This window comes from Sciurus vulgaris (assembly GCF_902686455.1).
Source record: "Sciurus vulgaris genome assembly, chromosome: 3".
Taxonomy (NCBI): domain Eukaryota; kingdom Metazoa; phylum Chordata; class Mammalia; order Rodentia; family Sciuridae; genus Sciurus; species Sciurus vulgaris.
Window position 1 is genome coordinate 63,397,445 of NC_136463.1, and position 18,752 is coordinate 63,416,196.

Here is an 18,752-nt window from a genome sequence, read left to right on the forward strand (position 1 = left end):
GTACCCGGGTACAGGACTGCCCCTATGCCAGCCTTCAACCCCACCCCAGGCGAGGAGGTAGGCAGGGAGTAGGGAAGCCTGGAGTTGCTTCCACAGCCCCCCGAGCAGTTGGCAGCCCAATTAGCATGGCATTCCCAGCCTGTCCTGTTCCTGGGGACCAGCCCTGGCAGAGGAAAGCTCAAAGGTTATTCCAATAAGGAGCCACCCACTCCTGAGGCGAAAGGGATCCTGGTGTGCTGGAGGAACCAAGATAAAAGCAAAGCGAGAGTGAGCGCTCAGACAGGCCGGGACATCTCAGGGCTCCTCCCCCAGGATGTGTGCCTCTTCTCAGGAGAGGCCCTGCCCCTCTCCAGGATGGTGTGCAGGGAGGCTGCAAGATGAGAGGGGCCTCGGCTGCCAACACGGTCCCCAGAGACAAATGTGCTTCCACATGTAAGCACATGTACTCAGATCCATGCACATGAACACGGCCATGGAACAGAGTTGCCCACAGACATGCACACAAGCACTCACATGCGGACATGCGTGCCTCCACAGATACGCATTCACACATGCACACGTGTGCACATGCCCATAGACGGGCTGGGCCCCCGCACGCCTCCCTGGCTCAGGCACTGGACCCTGGGCTGGTGTCTGAGAACACACATGCCTCGTGTCTGCCACTTTGGCCCTTCCCACTTCTGCACCCAGAAGTCTTTTTTGAGGGAGTCACTGTCCTGACCTGCAGTTAGGGTGACTAACTTGTTCTTGGTTTGTTTGGGATTGTCCCAGTTTAAGTACTGAAAATCCCGCATCCTGAAAAAGCCCCCACTCATGGGAAAACCTGCTCTGGTCACCCTGCCCCAGGGTTGGTCTGGAACTGGACCCTCCCTCCCAGAGCACTCCTCACCTGCAGTCACCTCTGAGATGGATCAGTGGACCTTGGACAGAGCCAAGACAGTATCTGCTCTCACTCTAGGGGTTCTGAATCTCCTCAGGACTTAAAAAAGAACTGTGTTTATTGAGCACCTACTATGAGCCAGGTCCCAAGCTAGGGCTTCCTAATTCTCCTAACGACTCAGGAAGGTGCTATCCTCACCCAGCCATTGTAACTTCCACTTTGTGCAGGGAACACAATAAACAAGATCACCATCCTCGTGGAGTTGGTGGGAAAAGATAGAAAGTAAACAGATAAATAAGTAAATTATATGGTATGTTAGCAGAGGGTGAATACTGTGAAGTAAAACAGAGAAGGGACACCTTTAAACTAGGCTGCTTCGAGGAGACCTCACTGAGAAGGTGCCTTGGGGCAGAGCTCTGCAGACACTCAGGGAAGCATTCCAGGCAGAGGGAACAGCCTGTGCCGACTGGAGGCAGAGTGCCTCAGGCCTGTGGCAGGGACAGCAGGAAGATCAGTGTGGCTGGGGGTCGGCAGGGTCTGTGGACCTTGGTACAGATGTGGAGGCACCTTGTGAGTGAGACGGGAGCCATAGAAGGTTTGGGCAGAGGAGCAGCAGACTCCTGATTCAGACTTCTGCTGGGTCTCCTTGGCTGCAGTGTTAGAAGAGATGTCAGGCAAGGGTGGGGGCAGAGGGACCTCTTACAGGTTACTGCCCAGTCCAGGCAAGTGACGATGGTGGTGGCTGTGAGTAGGGGATGCATGCTGGATGAATTCTGAAATCAAGACTTTCCAGGTTGGGTGTGGACTGAGGGGAGGGTTCGTTGTGACCCTAAGGTGTTTGGCCTGAGCAGTTAAAATGAAGGAGCTGCCCTCACCTGAGGTAGAGAGGGTGAGTGGAGGAGGCTGGTAGGCAGAGAGCAAAGCTCGTTTTGCGTGAATTACAGACTGTGTGTGGCAGATGGAGATGTGGGGAGGCAGATGGATATACCCTCATGTGCAGTTGAGAAGGCCAGACTGGAAAGTTACACAATTGGCCCCATTTAACAGGTAGGAACAATAAGGCTCACACAAGCGAAGGAACACACTTGCTAAGTAGGGGAGCCAGGATTCGAACCCAGGTCTCTCTGACTCCAAAGCCTGTGCTCTTCCTGGCCTCTGCCATGATTGAGGAACTGTGGACCATCCTGCCCAACCCCCACAACATCTAAGCAGAGGGGCTGAGGAGGGCTGTCCGACTGTGCCCTGACTTGGCTTCCTTGTCTCCAGGTCTTGGGCCAGTCTGGCGGGGGCAGAGGGGACCCATCAGGAAGACGCCTGTGCTTAGGACACAAGTGGTACAAGTGCCAAGTGGCCTGAGGCGCCAGCAGCCCTGTGAGTGCAGCCGGCCTGGCCTGAGGCTGTTATCCAGCAGCAGAGAGCATTGGGTTAGCATTGATTGGCTCAGAGAGGAGCATCTGGCGAGGCTGGGGCAGAGGGGGACCTCAGCCTGGAGGAGGGAGGGAGAGCTGCAGAGCCAGAGGAATTGATCACGTGATTGACCAGTCTCCAAGCCTCAGAGAGCCCAGTCTTGCCCGGGGGCCATGGGAATGCCAGCCCATGGGGACGTCCCCCATTCAGATACGGGGAAGGCAGCCTCTTCCACACCAGTAGAATGGAGTGAGCAACCTGAGACTTTGGGGCCTGAGAGGGCCAACCACCCCTCAGCTGAGGCTGCTCTGCCCACCTCATGCAGCAGAGAGTTGGGGGCAGAGCCCAGGACTCAGGGCGATTTGGGCAAGGCCTGCCCACTGCCCGGCTCACCAGCTGTGTAGCTTGGCAGGAACTTACCAGATGGGTGCCTCGTTTCCTCCCCTGTGAAATGGTGCTGTTCCCATGGAGTTGTGAGCAAGCCATGCAAAGAAGCTGGTGACAGGGCTGGGTCCTTGGTTAATCCCTTTCCTGTTTCCAGGAACTGGGAAGCTGCAGGGCCCCTGTCACACTAGCTATCTGGCCTGGGACTGGAGAGGAGCCCTGTGGATGCTGGTCTCAGTGCAAAATTCTCAGTCCCATCCCTGCCCTGGGTTCCCCATGCTCAACTGGTGGAGGGTATAGCCTCCCTGGGAGCTCTGCCTAGTGGGGCGAGGGTGCATGCTGCCTGATTTTTCACCTCAGTGTCTTCATGCACACTGTGCCCTTTGCCTTTGCTTTCCCACACATCCCACCAGGTCTGGACCACATGGGGCTGTTCATGAGCACATCCGGGGGTTGCTGAGTAGACTGGTGAGGCCGCTGCCCATGCTCAGGCCACTCACCCCTGCCCTCACTGTCCATGCTGGCAAGTGGGGGTTGAGGTTTGCAGGAAGGACCTGAAAATAGTACCTCCCTTGTCTGTGTGTCTGTCTGTCTTCTGTGCTGGTGCCATGCTGAGCCTGAGCAGACATTCTCTCACTGAATCCTAAGGCGACCCCATGAGGCAGGGAACCTTCTCACCCCCATTTTACAGATTAAATACTTCAGCAGGTTGAGGAACTACCCACATCACACAGCTGACTAGTGACAGGACAAGGGCAGCAGGTGGCACAAGGGTGGCAGGGGTCTTCCTGAGCTACCACTTCCATCTTTCCACACACACCCTCAGGCACATACCTTGGGCCCCAGCTCCTGGCTGGGCTGCCTGGTTTTGTGACCCCCTCATCTGCTAGTGAGCCATGTGGACTCGCCCAGCTCATTCCTGGTCCTCCCCAGGCTGGCACCTCTGACTCTCCTGGACCCGGAGCAAGTATTGAATGGAGGAAGGAATGAATGAGACACTGTTAAGTGAGCACTTGTGGGAGGCCAAGAGGTTCTGAGCAGCTGAGCCAGGCAGTGCATCGCCTCGAGGAGGGGTGGGGAGGCTGCTTTGCCTTCTTCAGTCCCCCCCTGCAGAGCACCCCCAACCCCACTTGGAGGGGGCTGAGGAGGCTGGTAGGAGGAGGTGCAAGTCCCTTCCTCAGAGACTTGGATCCCTGCTAATTTGCGAGCTTGAAATGCACAGCAAAGGCATCAGCCTCATTGTTAGTATATTAATCAGGCAATCAGCGGGTCCAGGCTCCCAAGGGCCACATGGAGGGGGCACAGGAGGAGCTGTGGCAGTGCAGTAACCATCTCCCTGGGAAGAAATTGGCAGGGTGACAATCCAGGGCTGACACCTGCTGGCTCAGGCAGGGGTGCCAGAAGTGGGTGGGGCTTGCTGGGACAGCCAGCCCAGGATTTTGGAGATGGACTGGCTTCCAGGGTGGTGAAGCAGAATCAGCTGAGATGCCCAGTGGGAGGGGTGGGAGATCTGAAATGGGGGCCTCCCTGGTACAGACTGTATCTGGGAAGTACTGAAGGATGGAGAGCAGCTGCCCTGGGCCCAGATCCCCCTATTCGTCTTCATAGAGCGCTTCATTGTTCCTGCCTTTGGAAGGAAGAGACTGTACCACGTACAGTCTCTATGACCCGTTACCTGAAACCCTGGCATAGGGCATGTTCTTCCTTGAGGTGACACAGAACATGAGGCTGGCCCTAGGCCAAGTCTTGACTGGGGTCCCTCTGTCTCCTATGGCTCTCTCAGGGGAAGAACAGGGACCTCCTGTCCTGGGTTCTGCCTTTACCCCACCCTACCATCTGACCCCTTCCACCTACCATGGTGCATTTACAAGTCAGCTACTAAGTCCACAGCTCAATTTTTGGGCATTTTGGCTTTTTCAGCTAAACTCAGGTCCCAGTATGGTCTTCCCTGTGTACCAACATCCCCTGGAGGCACCTGCTTTCTGTCTGAGGAGGGTACATCTCCCCACAGGGCTTCACCTGGGACCTTATGGAGACAGAGTCACAATTGCAGCTGGAGGAGGCGCCCCCCCCAATGCACACCACATAGGGTAGGTCTGAGGATCAGAGGAGTGCGGACAGAAGTACTCTGTCAACTGCAATGAGCTGTTCAAATGTCGAGTGGTATTAGCGCTAAGCCTGCCACAGCCCCTGCCCCCGCGGCTGCAGACTGAGGGGGAGAAATGCCTTTGTCATTACAGGACCCCCTGGCAGAGGCTGCATGGCTGTGGCCATATCTTCTTCAGACTGAGATGTGGGACAGGCGCAGTGAGCATCATGAATGCCCTTGAACCTGGGCTCTTTCCAGGGTGGCAGGGAGAGGGTCATTCCCTGGGGAAGGCTCTAGCAGGTATGGACGGAAGAAAGCCTGAGCAGGGGTGAGGGTATGAGCTGAATGAGGAGCTCTGGAGGGTCCAGTGTGGGTTGGACCCCTCTCAACCTGGGTGTGGAGACTGAAGGAGCTGAGCAGGCGCCCCTCAAGTCCCCTGGGATTCAGAGCCCAGGCTTCTCTCCCCTCACGCTCCTGCCATCCCTGGGCAGATTGAAGTGGCCAGTGGGGCCTGGAGACCACACCCAGGACTCTGAGGGGGCGGGCTGGCAGAGCCATCATCTCCTAGTATGTTCTGAAAGGGGAAACTGAGGAGAGGCAGCTGCTGCCTTGACCCAGCCTGTAGGCTGTCCCGTAGCTGGGGTGACTGAAAGTACTGCAGAGGCTACACAAAGTGTGGCCTGGCTCAGAAAGGGTCTTTGATGCTGTGCTGCAACCACCGCCGAGGTCATAATTGCTCTGAAATCGCAACTGAACCCAATTATGCAAAAACTAAATTATGTGCGATGATTTTTATGTGCTGGAAACATTCAGTTGAAGCTGGGTGATTACAGGGGGACGGGAAGCAGCTGCCACTCTCTGGGAGCCCATAACTCCCAACAGCTGGGAGCTGTCACTTATTTATGATGCCGTTTCTACCGGGAATGAGGGGGTGTCGGTGGCAGTGAGACCTGCTCAGTTGGGAACCTGGGCAGTGCTTGGGTTGGGACAGCAGAAGGCCTGGGAGCTCAGGTGGGTGGCTGACTAACCCAGGCATGGCCAGGAGGTTGGGTTCTCTCATCCCACATACTCTGTGCACAGCTGGCAGCAGGAAGACCCAACGGAGCTGCCCTTAGGCACCCTGGTTCTCCTGAGAGGCCCAGCTGGACAAGCAGGAATAGAAGGGGCAAGAGGCCAACTCAGGCAGGGATATGACTGCCTGGCCCTCCAGGGTGGGTATCTGTGGGCCTGGAGCCTCTCCCCGCCACCCGGTGTGCCGGCTGGGCTGTTTGGGTCAGCTGCGACCCTGGAAAAAGGCAGGTAATGAAGATCGTCCATAATGAGGCTGCTCCAATAATGAGCATGGGGCTATTACCCGACCACAGGCTGGACACATCTGAAAATAAATTATTTTAAGGCTCCATTAACGAATGCCTAATTAATGCCCAATTAGAGGGAAGCTACAGAGGAAATGCTCTGGACAGTTGAGGGGCAAGGCCTGGTTTTGCAGCCATAGTCTGAGAGCTCAAGCAAGGCAGAAAGTGGGGAGAGGGCCATAAGGTGGACCAGGATGGGGGCAACCTCAGTCTGGCAGTTTTGTGGACCCCAGAGAAGCTTCATGCGTCAGCCCTGGTGCCACCCCCCCAGTCCCTTGCAGATACATGCCTCTCCATACACACACAGCTCTGTGAGTGAGAACTATTGCTCTCTGTATTTTAGAAAAGAGGAAACTGAGGCACAGAGGGGGTGTCGAATATTTGGACACATAAATGAAATACCTTTCAAGAAGCACTTTGGTGGCATGCTTACGTGCTTTGTTTGTTATTGGGAGTGATTTAAATAAAATGATTCCTCAGGACTCCGTATGAGATATTTACTTTGTTAGAACCACTATCTGTGAATGCAGATAACGATAAGCTAGTGGCAGAGCTGGGATGAGAGCTAGAGGCTGACAGGCTGTGTCGGGGTGTGGCCTTCACTGCAGTGGGGCTGACAAAGACTGAGGGGGCTGGGCTCAGGCACCCCAGGCAGATCCTAGGAACTTTATGGGCAAGGCTAAGAGGTATGGGGTTGATCAGGGTCTTCACCCCAAATTTACCTTCCAGGTTGAGGATTAATCCTCAAATGGGCAGGGCACAGTGGCAATGCCTATAATCCCAGCGGCCCAGGAGGCTGAGGCAGGAGAATCAGGAGTTCAAAGCCAGCCTCAGAAATTTAGCAAGGCCCTCAGTAACTCAGTGAAACCCTGTCTCCAAATAAAATGTAAAAAAGGACTGGGGATGTGACCCGTGGTTAAGTGCCCTGAGTTTAATCCCCAATACCCCCCCAAAAAAAAAAAAAAAAAAAAAATTCTCAGTTGGGCTAGTAGGGAGAAGTTTCTAGTCTCAGGGTCCAAGCTTGGACCCTCAGCCATTCCTCCATTCAGGGACCATGAGAGACCCCTGATCACAGCACAGATAAGGACAGAGCCCTGGTGGACCTAGGAAGATCATATACCAGTCCCCTCCCCATCCGTCTGCCACCTCGCTGGGCAACCTCTAACTGGTTGTGCTGTCTCTCCCCCTACCAGGGTGCTGTGTGGAATTGCTGCTGCTCTTGCTGCTGGCTGGGGAGCTGCCCCTGGGCGGCGGCTGCCCTCGGGACTGTGTGTGTTACCCGGCACCCATGACAGTTAGCTGCCAGGCACACAACTTTGCTGCCATCCCCGAGGGCATCCCCGAGGACAGTGAGCGCATCTTCCTGCAGAACAACCGCATCACCCTCCTCCAGCAGGGCCACTTCAGCCCTGCCATGGTCACCCTGTGGATCTACTCCAATAATATCACTTTCATTGACCCCAACACCTTCGAGGGCTTCGTGCACCTGGAAGAACTGGACCTCGGTGACAACCGGCAGCTGCGGACACTGGCACCCGAGACCTTCCAAGGCCTGGTAAAACTTCATGCCCTCTACCTCTATAAGTGTGGGCTTAGTGCCCTGCCAGCAGGCATCTTTAGTGGCCTGCACAGCCTGCAGTACCTCTACCTGCAGGACAACCACATCGAGTACCTCCAGGACGACATCTTTGTGGACCTGGTCAACCTCAGCCACCTGTTTCTCCATGGCAACAAGCTGTGGAGCCTGGGCCAGGACACCTTCCGGGGCCTGGTAAACTTGGACAGGCTGCTTTTGCACGAGAACCAGCTGCAGTGGGTCCACCACAGGGCTTTCCACGACCTCCGCAGGCTGACCACCCTCTTTCTTTTTAATAACAGCCTCTCGGAGCTACAGGGTGACTGCCTGGCCCCCCTGGTGGCCCTGGAGTTCCTCCGCCTCAATGGGAACGCCTGGGACTGCGGCTGCAGGGCGCGCTCCCTATGGGAATGGCTGCGGCGGTTCCGAGGCTCCAGCTCCGCTGTCCCCTGTGCATCCCCCGAGCTGCGGCAAGGCCAGGACCTGAAGCTGCTGAGGGCTGAGGACTTCCGGAACTGCACAGGCCCAGCGTCCCCACACCAGATCAAATCACACACGCTCACCACCACTGACAGGGCTGCCCGCAAAGAGCACCACCCACCCCACGGCCCCACCAGGAAGGGCCACCCGCACAGCCATCTGCCTGGCTCCAGGTCAGGCTACAAGAAGTCAGGCAAGAACTGCACCAGCCACAGGAACCGCAACCAGATCTCTAAAGTGGGCACCGGGAAACAGCCCCATGAACTACAGGACTATGCCCCTGACTACCAGCACAAGTTCAGCTTTGACATCATGCCCACAGCACGGCCCAAGAGGAAGGGCAAGTGTGCCCGTAGGACCCCCATCCGTGCTCCCAGCGGGGTGCAGCAGGCCTCTTCAGGCAATTTCCTGGGGGCCTCACTCCTGGCCTGGATACTGGGGCTGGCGGTCACTCTCCGCTGAGGACCCAAAGCACCAGCACCCAGCACTGCCACGGGTCCACCAAGGAACAAAATTTCTTTTCTTCTTTTCTTACAAGTGGAAGATCTGCTGGGTTTCAGGAAAAGGCCGATAGAGCCTTTAGCTGCTGTCTGGACCCTACTCGGTGGATTATAAACCCAAAGTGTACAGTCCTAGATGGGAAGGGATTAGCGCATCTCACCCAGCGGTCCCAGCCAGCCCCTGCCGAGCATCTACGGACAGCGTCCACTCCAGCAAGGTGGTAAAAGGCACGCAAAGTGAATCTTTCATTAGCAGTAATGGGACAAGTGCCCCTCGTGGGAGTTGGGCTCTGTGGAATCCTGATCATTTGGAGAGGTCTGAAGGGCCCTGCCATTCCTGGAGGAGCAGGACTCAGAACAAACAAGTCTCTCCCAAGAGCTGACTGGGTCAACCAGCAGTCTGGGAGTATTGGTGCAGGTGGCATCTTGGCCTTTGTCTGAGGTCACCTAGTCAACCTGCCCTGAATCCAATCCTTTGCCACCTTCGGTCCCTCCCTTGGGGGGTTATGCCTCTCATTCCTGATGTCTCAGGCAACCCTGGCAGACCCAGGCACAGCTGCTAGGGTCCAAGAACCAATTACCAAAGGAAAGATCATCAGAGGCTGAAATTTAGAACTTCATCACATGCAATGAGATTCTCACAGAAGGTGCAGTTTTATACCTATGTCCACTTATATATATATATACACACTCCACATATATATATATATATATATATATATACGTATATATATACAAATGCACAGGTCCCCTGCCCCACTCCGTTACCAAACTGTAAGTCTTATCATGTTTATAAACTATATGGGAAACTATATCTGCTGAAGTAAGGATTGCTATGGTGATTTCTAGCAAGAAAAAAGTTATAGAATTTTTGTCTAGAATCCCAACCTGGTGTCAATAGTCCCTGTGTAACCTGGGCTTGCCAGGACCTGGTGCAGGGTGTCAGTGGGAAGAGTTAGGGAGAAAGGGAGGCAGCAAGAATCACTTCAGGGGACCAATATTCTTAGACATTTAGGACATCACCTTGTTTTTATATGCAACACAAACCTGTCTGGCACCCTGGAGCACCCATCACCCCTGCTGTAGAAGCTGCGGGCGTCGGAGTGAGAAGCGGGAAGCAGCTTGTGGATGTCAGGGAGCCAGGCACTGGGGACCAGGTAGACAGAGAAGGGGAAAGACAGGGCTTTGGATTTAAGTCAGCAGACAAGGCAGCATCCACAGTGTTAGTCCAATGGGTTGGACAGTGTCGTCAGCCCAGCGTTTTGCCAGCGATGGTCTGGACAGGCCAGGGAGACTGAGCAGAAGCCCAGGCCTTTGGCATGGCTCAGCTGCTGGAATTTAACTTGAGGCTTTTTGGTGGGCAACCCAGCAAGGGCCCTGTGTAGTTTGGCAGGAGGGAAGCATCAGGTGGCCTTGGCAGAAGGAGAATGATGAGGACATTTCAGGAACCATCTCAGGCACTTCTGCATTATGGAGGCCCCATTCCTCCTGACCCTCCTGAGGTGCCCAGGCAGAGGTTAGAGGGCCAGACTCAGGGGTCAGGAGCAGGGACAGGCAGCATGCAGGGAACCAAGCATGCAAGCCCAGACAGGCGAGAGGGCCTGCTGGACCAGGGCCCAAGCAAGCACCGTCTATTTTGCGCTTTGCACAAACCTGAATTCCCCACCAGAAAGGGTGTGTGTGAGGAGGGAGAAACACTGAATCCAATTAAGAGAGAAAAAAAAAATAATAAAAAATTCTCTTGGACAAGAACCCTGTTTTTCATTTCCTAACCCTGCATTCCTGATGGGGTGGCAGATCTTGGGCTTCGGTGGGGTGGGCGAGCCTGGCTGGGCACTGCTCGGGAACACAGCACATTTATTGGCAGGAGAGCTATGGGGGGCAGGGGCACACTGACTCAGAGGGACACACAAGAGCATGCATACACACACATGCACACACACGTTCTCTGTTCCATGGTTCTTCCCTTGCCCGCACACAATATGATTCACTTCCCACATTCTGGCTGCTCTGGGTTGGTACCATCTCTGTGTCTCCCCCTAGAGCAGACTGGCCCTGGATCCTTTTTCGGCCTGTTCTCCAGAGCCTCAGCAGCAACTGCTGAGCTATTGATTCTGAGGGGGCTGAGTAGTGACTGGAAGGGAACGGCCAGTTCCTGGGGCCCAGAGGACTTTCTAAGAGGCCAGGGACTGACTGAGACAGCAGTTGACAGGGCCCATAGTCTGCATCTGCCTCTGGCTGTGGAGAAAGGAGAGGGTTCCCCAGGTTGAGGGTTGTGTTTCAGGCCTGACTGGACAACACCCCTCAGTACAAGACTTGGGACATTCCTGAAAGAAGCCCAGTGGCAGCAGAACAAATCATCTGGAGACTAAGTTGCTCCCAATGGTCTCACTGCTCTGACCCAGACCAGTGCCAGGGCCTGACTGTTCCTTAGAGTCCAAGGAGGTTGTTATGTTGTTGATTTCATTTCCAACTTCAGACAGCAAGGCCCTCAGTGGGAAAATCGAGAGTCTAAGCACTTTATTAAATTTTAAAAAAAAGACTTAGTAAGTCCTGTACCATGGAAGTGAAACGTCAGAACAAAAAATGCTAATGTCTTCTAAAGGTTCTGCTTCTGTCCAGCCCAGCCAAGTCTCTGGTTGCCAACTGTTATTACAGGCCGGGCTGTGGGGCCCCGGATGCTGGGTGTATTTTTAGTTGCTTTCTCCTCTAGGAGTTAGGAGGAATAAAGGCAGCTGTTTCAAGTGACATCATTTGTCACTCAGCAGCTCATATGCTCCACAGTTCAGATGACACCATTGCCCCCAAACATCAGAGCAGGTTGACACATCAGGGGTTAAGCAAGGCCTCCCTCTCACCAGATCCAGCCACCTCCTGAGTGTCCTGTCCTCCTCTGAGGGGACTGGGATCATCCCTCTCTGCCCCTGATGAGGTCAGTCCCTTTGCCATCTTTCCTTAGTACTTTTCAGGAACCCCAGGAGGGACCATCTCTTCTTCTCTCCCCTCTGGAATGACAGGGAAACATCTCTGTCAGAGGGGCTGGTGGCCCCTGGTAGTCTTTACTCCTTCCATGATCCCAGAGCTTAGGTGATTTATATTCATTCAACAAACATTGATCAAGGGCCTCTGTATGCCAGTCATTGCCCAGGCTCTGCGGATATCAAAAAGTGAAGATGTGGTTCTCTGTTATGAGCGCAGAGCCTAGATGAAGTGAGTATTCTTCCCTGATGTAGGATTGGAGCCTGTGTTAGCATTCCCACCTGCCAAAAGGAGGAACTTTCCTAGGATGGGGAAATCAGGGAGGGCTTCCAGGAAGACATGCCACTCCCATGGGTCTCAGAGAATGAGAGGTGGACCAGAGAAGAGTGGGGAAAGACTGCAAGCCGAGGGCTGGACACACACTAGCAGGGTCTCTACCAATAGCCCGAGGTGAGGGCAGAAAATGCTGCTTGTCAGGGTGTTGGGTGCTTATCAGTCTGGCAAAGGGGAGGCTCCAGGGGTCCCACTCAGAGACTTAGACTCTGTGGTGCAAGTGGAGGGAAGAACCCCCACCTGGGTTCTTTCTCCCACTTCATGTGCGTATGGTCCCCACCCTGGCACCCTCACGGATGTTCCTCAACAGTGGGTTTCAGCATTGCAACTTGCTGCTTGTGCTCAGCCAGATCTTCCTGCGTGCCAGCAAGCTGGAGCGCTCCCTGGAAATCTGCCTGGGCCACAGTCCCATTCCCAGACACCTGCTGCTTCTAAGCTCGGAACGAATCCCATAACCGTTTAGCCTCTCGGCCTGCACTCCTGGTTCTCCCATCCCCTTGGGCCCTGCCCTCAGTCTGCCAGACACTCCCTGTCCAGGCACATGCTAGGCCACCCCCACATGTGCCCACTCTGGTGACCATCTGCAATCCTCAGGAGCACTGCCCCTCCCCCTCCCACTAAGGCTGTTCATTACCAGGGAGCCAAGAACCCCACTTAGCAAGTGTTTACTCATCACTTAACTAATCACCAAGCACTCCATAGCCAATGGGGGCCCAGGAAGCCCTCAGAGCAGGTCTGAGGAAGCAGGGGCACAGAGTGGAGGGTGCAGGAAGTCTTCTGGGAGGATGGGCTGGAGGGTACCCGGGTCCAGAGAGACTAGTGTCTTGGGGAGCATTTGGGAGCCCTCAGCAAATCCTTCTTCATATTCACACGAGTCCCCAGGTTGTTTCTACTCATCCTTGCTCAGACCCCTCTGGGCCTCAAGAGACCTAGCTCCTCAAGGCCCTTCTCCACACTGACATGGAGGACGCCTGCCTTTCTCCATGTGCATTCACTGATCCAGAAAGGGGGAGTGCACATTTTGATGGGGTCCCGTCCAACACCTGTTTTAAAGCCTGTCCTGGCTGTGGTTGCATTCTGACCCATCTCCTCCCAGCCTGGCTCCTCCAAGTAGGAGTTGAGCCCATCAACCATTACTCTATCCCATGTCACCAAATCCCCCACTATCAGCTTGTAATGGACCAATTTTCTTTTACCTTCCGTCTACTTGGAAAATATCTCAAGACCCTTTGTGCTTTAAAATATCCTTTACAATTCCATGCTCAATATCTCTTTCTGTTCCTCTAATTATCCTTTTTAACTCACTGCACTTTCTATATAAATCTCCCAGTCTCCCCCTTTTCAGGCAGTTAATAAATACAAGCTCTAAAAAACTAAACATAAACATCTATTGTTGGCTAAATAACTCACAGCACAACCAAAAAAACAGGAAAACAAAAAACAAAAAACAGAGAGACTCAGCACAATGAATGCCCACCCGTGTTCTCTCTCAAGTTGTCCCGACTGTCTCAAGAGGGCTGCTGGAATCAGGGTAGTTTATGATTCTAAAATGTCCACTGGGTACAGGGACCGTGGGTGCCCCATGGGAGGAAGAGAAGGAGGGAAGAGAGTAGCTGTGGGACTCTATTGACAGGGCTTCCTCCAAGAGTAATAAGGGGTGGGACAAAGGAGACCTAGTGTAGGGAGCAGTGGCTAATTTAGGTGGCATTTCAGCAGACCCCTTGCCTCCAAAAGAAGTGGGTCAGCCTCCTCCAACACACCGCGCCAGCCTGCACGGCTGCGGCCCGCCCCCCATCTCTCTCCTTTCAGTTCTTATTTCTCATTAGAGCTGTTAGTTTCTAAGCACCGGGAGGGTGGGGAAGGCTGTGCCTTTGTGTCACCAGTTTCTGTGTGGCAGTGTGCACATTAATGGCATGCCTGAATGGCAGAATTTGACATTGCTGCTGCAAAATGTGCTCAGGTCATGGTGCTTTCCAAATTGGCTGAGACTCCACGCCACCCCCTGCTCCTTTATCCAGGCAGCTCCATGCCCCTGCCAGCCTCAGCTTCTGCTGCTCCCTCTGAGGGCCTCCGAAAAGAGGAAGCGAGACGTGTATTAAACTCTTCAATCTCTGTAAGTACCATTTCCCGGGAGACCCGCTCTGAGGAAGAAGGAAACGCCAGTGCTCAGGACCTAAACATGTAGGAGGAGGCGGGGAACCCGAGGCTCCATGTCACCTCCCTCCACTTTCTGGGGGGCAGTCACGGGCGAGACAATGACGACCTCTGACTGGGAGCATCCAGGTTCAGCACTTCAGCCAGAGAGAGATTTAAGAGTTACCAAATAAGACTTTCTCAGTGATGGGGGCCAGTGGGACAAACTCAGAGGAAACAGTGGCAGGTACTGGACGGGCAGAGAAAGGGGGTCTCTGAGCAAGACCTTAAAGGGCATACGCATTCAATGGCACTTGAGGGAAAGCACAGCTCCACAGGACAGTCAGGTGTCCCATGAGTAAGTCAGGGAAAGAAGCAGGGACAGGAGGGCACCGTAGAGAGAGGCATTTTGTACACACATGCACCACTCAGGCATGGTATCTTGTCATTCTCCCCCATGCAGCCACGCGTGGGCCATTTATGTAGTCAACAGAGCTAAACCCCGGCAACGGACAAGGCCCTCTCCGGGCCCTGGGTTGCCTCGGTGAACAAGACAAGCTCCCCACCTATAGTGTGTGCTCCAGCTGAGGAGGCAGCAGATAGAAAACCAAATCCCCCTTTATTGGATTGCAAGCGCAGTCATCAGGGGAGGGGCAAAGGGGTCACAGATGCCGCTCATATACTGGTTACCACCCTTCAGGGACACAGGCCATTTTTTGACAAGGTGACAGATTTGGTCTGAGCTCTGAGACTCAGTACTCCTCCCTGAGCATTGTGCCCTGGAGGGGTTTACTGACACCCAGGAGGTGGAGGCTCCCAGGAGACTATGAGCCCTCAGTCCCACTGGTGCCAGGCCTGTCCCGGGAGTGCCTAAAGCTCCACGCTTTCAGACAGCTAGGCCACATCGACATTCTCCCCCCGCACAAGGGGTCACAGGGGTCTCCAAGGTGTTTTTATTCTTTATCCAGGATCTGAGCCACAGAGGCGCTGAGGTCCCTGACCTCTCGTCTCGCCTGCCACCAGGAGAGTCTCTCACTGTTTTATCTGTGGCATTTAAAGTGCCACCAAGTGTCTGGCACTTTGAGAGTTGAAGGTACAGACTCTTCTGAATTTCCATACCAGCCTCTTTTTCAGGAGCCAGCCTCAGGCTGGTCGCCTTGCCTCTCTCTGTCGGTTGTGGCCAGAGCCCATCAGAAGACAGGCTGAAAGCCATGAGTGGGGACTTGGGCTGAGATTGGGTATTCTGGTTGAAATTGCTGTGCCCTCCTCCTGGTGACAAACTGCCAGGGTACAGTGGCTGCGCACTCCAAGCCTATATGAGCCGTCCCCTAATCTTAAATGTGTCCTGCTGCCACCTTCCCTGCCCCTTCCACCCCACCCCACATTTGCTGTCCCTCCTGGCCTCATAGTGATGCGTGGGGGAATCTCCTGGAAATCTCTTGTGCTGCCTTCCAACCTCACACTGAGCTAGTGCTGGCTTCAGTCTCCCCAGGGGCCAGCAGAACCTGCCCCCTCTGCCTAACTCCCTCTTTGGTCTTCTCGATCAGAAATGGTTTCATTTCTCAGAGTCGCTGATCCATTCAGCCCCTGAGACAGGCTCCAGACAGGCCATGGCCCTGCCTCCTGCAGATCTTCCTCCTTACTCATTTCTTTTCCAAAGGCCAGTGGCAAGTTAAAGGGTGATGGAATTTGGAGTTGGAGAGTATTTGAGGATTTTAAAGCCCCTCTCACAGACACAACCTCACAACAAACAGAAGTGTCCCCTCTGGGGAGATTTGATTATAATCCCCGCTTTGCAGCGTAAAGAAAAAAAATGGGATCTTCTAGTTGTTCAAACCTATGCTTCTGAGCCCAAGACAGGCTCTGCCCCCCATCTGTCCCTCCTTCCCCAAGTGGAAGCAATCCAAGCATCTCCGGCAGTCCCAAACCCCAGCTGTCACTAGTGGAGACCCCATCCCACAAGATCCATGGCAAGATGGGCCTACATTGGGGAATACAACTCTGCCTTTTTACCTCTAGGAATTTCAGGCTCTGAAAAGGTCATTTGCAAAAGCCTGGGAGAGAAAGAGTAGATCTTTCCTCTTGTTTTTCCTAGAGGTTTTCTCTGCTGTCCTGATCCCTCAAACTTTTCCAAACAAGGACACTAGGATTGCCAACCCAGGTGACTGGAGCTGACAAGAGCCACCCTCCCCCTGTCCTTCCTGCCTTCTTTTCCATCAAAAAGAGGAGTGCAGCTGGATGTGGTGGCACTCACCTGTAATCCCAGAAATCTGGGAGGCTGAGGCAGGAGTTTGAAGCCATCCAGGGCAACGACTTAGTGAGAACTTGTCTCATAATATAAAACAAAAAGGGCTGGGGAAGTGGCTCAGTGGGTTCAATCCTCAGTACCAAAATAGAAAGAAAGAGGGGAAAAAAAAAAAAGAACAGGAGCACAGGTGTAGTTGGCAGAAAATTCCCAATTGGACAAGGTTCTTTCCCCTATTTTCTTTTTCATTTCCATGCCTTCTCTTGTGTGTGTGTGTGTGTGTGTGTGTGTGTGTGTAGTGGGGAGAGAGGGTGACTGGCGGGGGGCGGGGGGCGGGAGATGGAACCAGGGCCTTACCCATGCTAGGCAAGTGCTCTGTCACTGAGCCCCAGCCCCAGCTCTGCTTCCCCAGTTTCTTGACAGCTATAAATAGATCCCCATTTTTATAAGAATCTCAGTTAAATACAACAGATGCCAATAGTTGGGCAGAGTAAGACCTGGCCATGGTGTCCTTCCTCCTACAGGGCATGAGGCCGCTGCCACCATGTAAAAGGAAGACCATGGGCAAACAATGACTCAAAGCTGACAGTGAGGGGCTAGAATGTCACTCAGTGGTAGAGCTCTTTCCAGTATGTGTTGAGACCCTGGTTTGATCCCCAGGAAAAGAAGTCGATAATGAGATGTGTGAAAACCACTTAAAATAGGTATATACCTAACCATCTCCCATCCTCTTTTTTTTTTTTTTTTTTCTCTTTTTTTTCTCTTTATGCTCCAAGCAATTTTGTTCATCTATTTTGGATCTCTCCTCAGAGCTTTTGTGAATCCTCTGACTGTATTTTCTTTTCATTGTTTTGGTTCATTTGAAAAATTAAGTTAAAATCTTCATATTCATTTTCAATCAAATATGTCTATTTTGCTTGCTTGGAATATTTTCATGAATTTTTAAATTTTGTTCCCAATTTTAAAAAAGTAGTCTAATAGCAAATTGGCTTAAGAAATGAACAGGCAACCACTAGTCCATGTATTAATTTTGTTCTAGGTGATATTGCAACTTTCTATAATTTATTTTAGGAAAGATTTTCCTTTTTTTCCCTAATCTTTTAACTTTTTATTTTGGAATTAATTCTAGGTTCTGGGGAATTTGAAAGAAACAGATACTGGGAGGTGTTACCCAATGGTAACATCATGTTGAAAGAAAGAGTCGACCACAGGGTGCAGGTCAGTAATCCCAGCCACTAAAGAGGCTGAAGCAGGAGGATCTCAAGAGTGAGGCCAACCTCAGAAAGACCCTGCTTCAAAATAAAAAATAAAAAGGGCTAGGAATGTGGCATTCCTAGGTTCAGTCTCCAGTACCACACATACACACCCCCATCCCCCAAAAAAATGGAAAGGAAAAGAACGAAGTAACATCTTGTTATTTTGCCTTCTAAACTTTAAATTAAATTTATTTTCGTTTAATGATATTTACTTTACCTAATTAGGTCAAATATTCTTGTATTAAGACAACTTTGAGGAGTTGGGAATGTGTCTTAGTGATAGAGCACTTGCCAAACATGTATAAGGCCATGGGTTTGATCCCAGCAGAGAGAAAGAGACTTTTTTTTTTTATTAATCAGAATTAAACCCAGGGGTACTTAAAACTGATCTAAATCCCCAGCCCTTTTACCTTTTTACTTACTTATTTATTTTATTTTATTTTGAGACAGGGTCTTGTTAAGTTGCTTAGGTTCTTGCTAAATTGCTGAGGCTGGCTTCGAACTTGCAATCCTTTTGCCTCAGTTTCCCAAGTCCTTAGGATTATAGCCAAGCACCACCACAACCTGCAAGAGAGAAACTTTGAGAAGGAAAAATAGAGCTTCCAACAGGGACAAAGGAATGGTTAACTCTATGTGTGTACACGCACGCGTGCACGCGCGCGTGTGTGTGTGTTTGTGTTTCTTAAGACTGAACACAAGGCCTGGTGCATGCTAGGCAAGTGATCTATCCTGAGCTACATCCCCAGCTCCTAAAAGTGGTCAATCTTTTTGCTTTGCTTTTTATGAATAAAGCATTAGGATTTTAAATATAATTTTATTATTGGACTGAGAAATAAAAGAGGAGAAATGTTTTCCTAGAGTCAGTGTTCTTTTTTTCTTTTTCTTTTCATTTGGAGAGAGGATCTCACTAAGTCACTGAGGCTGTCTTCAAACTTGTGATCCTTCTGCTTCTGCCTCCATAAATAAACTGGGATTAGAGGCATGTGACACCACACATGGATCCAGTGTCAGTGTTCTTAATCAGGGTCTTTTCTCCAAAGGCTGGGGTGATGAAGGAAGGGTAGGGGCCCATAAACCTTTTGGAATTCAATGCAAAGCCTTCTGGAATGTGTAGATGTCTGGAGAGAGCCTGGTG

The 18,752-nt window shown here is 52.4% G+C and overlaps 1 protein-coding gene across 1 annotated transcript in view; it reads left to right on the forward strand.

Moving 5' to 3' along the window:
* RTN4RL1 (reticulon 4 receptor like 1) overlaps positions 1–10,417 on the forward strand; it is a 72,212-nt gene extending 61,795 nt beyond the window's left edge. Inside the window, exon 2 of the mRNA XM_079130896.1 lies at positions 7,309–10,417. Within this exon, the coding sequence (XP_078987022.1) occupies positions 7,309–8,633 (1,325 nt within the window). The 3' untranslated portion in view covers positions 8,634–10,417. The remainder of the gene's footprint in view (positions 1–7,308) is intronic.
* Positions 10,418–18,752: the final 8,335 nt, after the last annotated feature.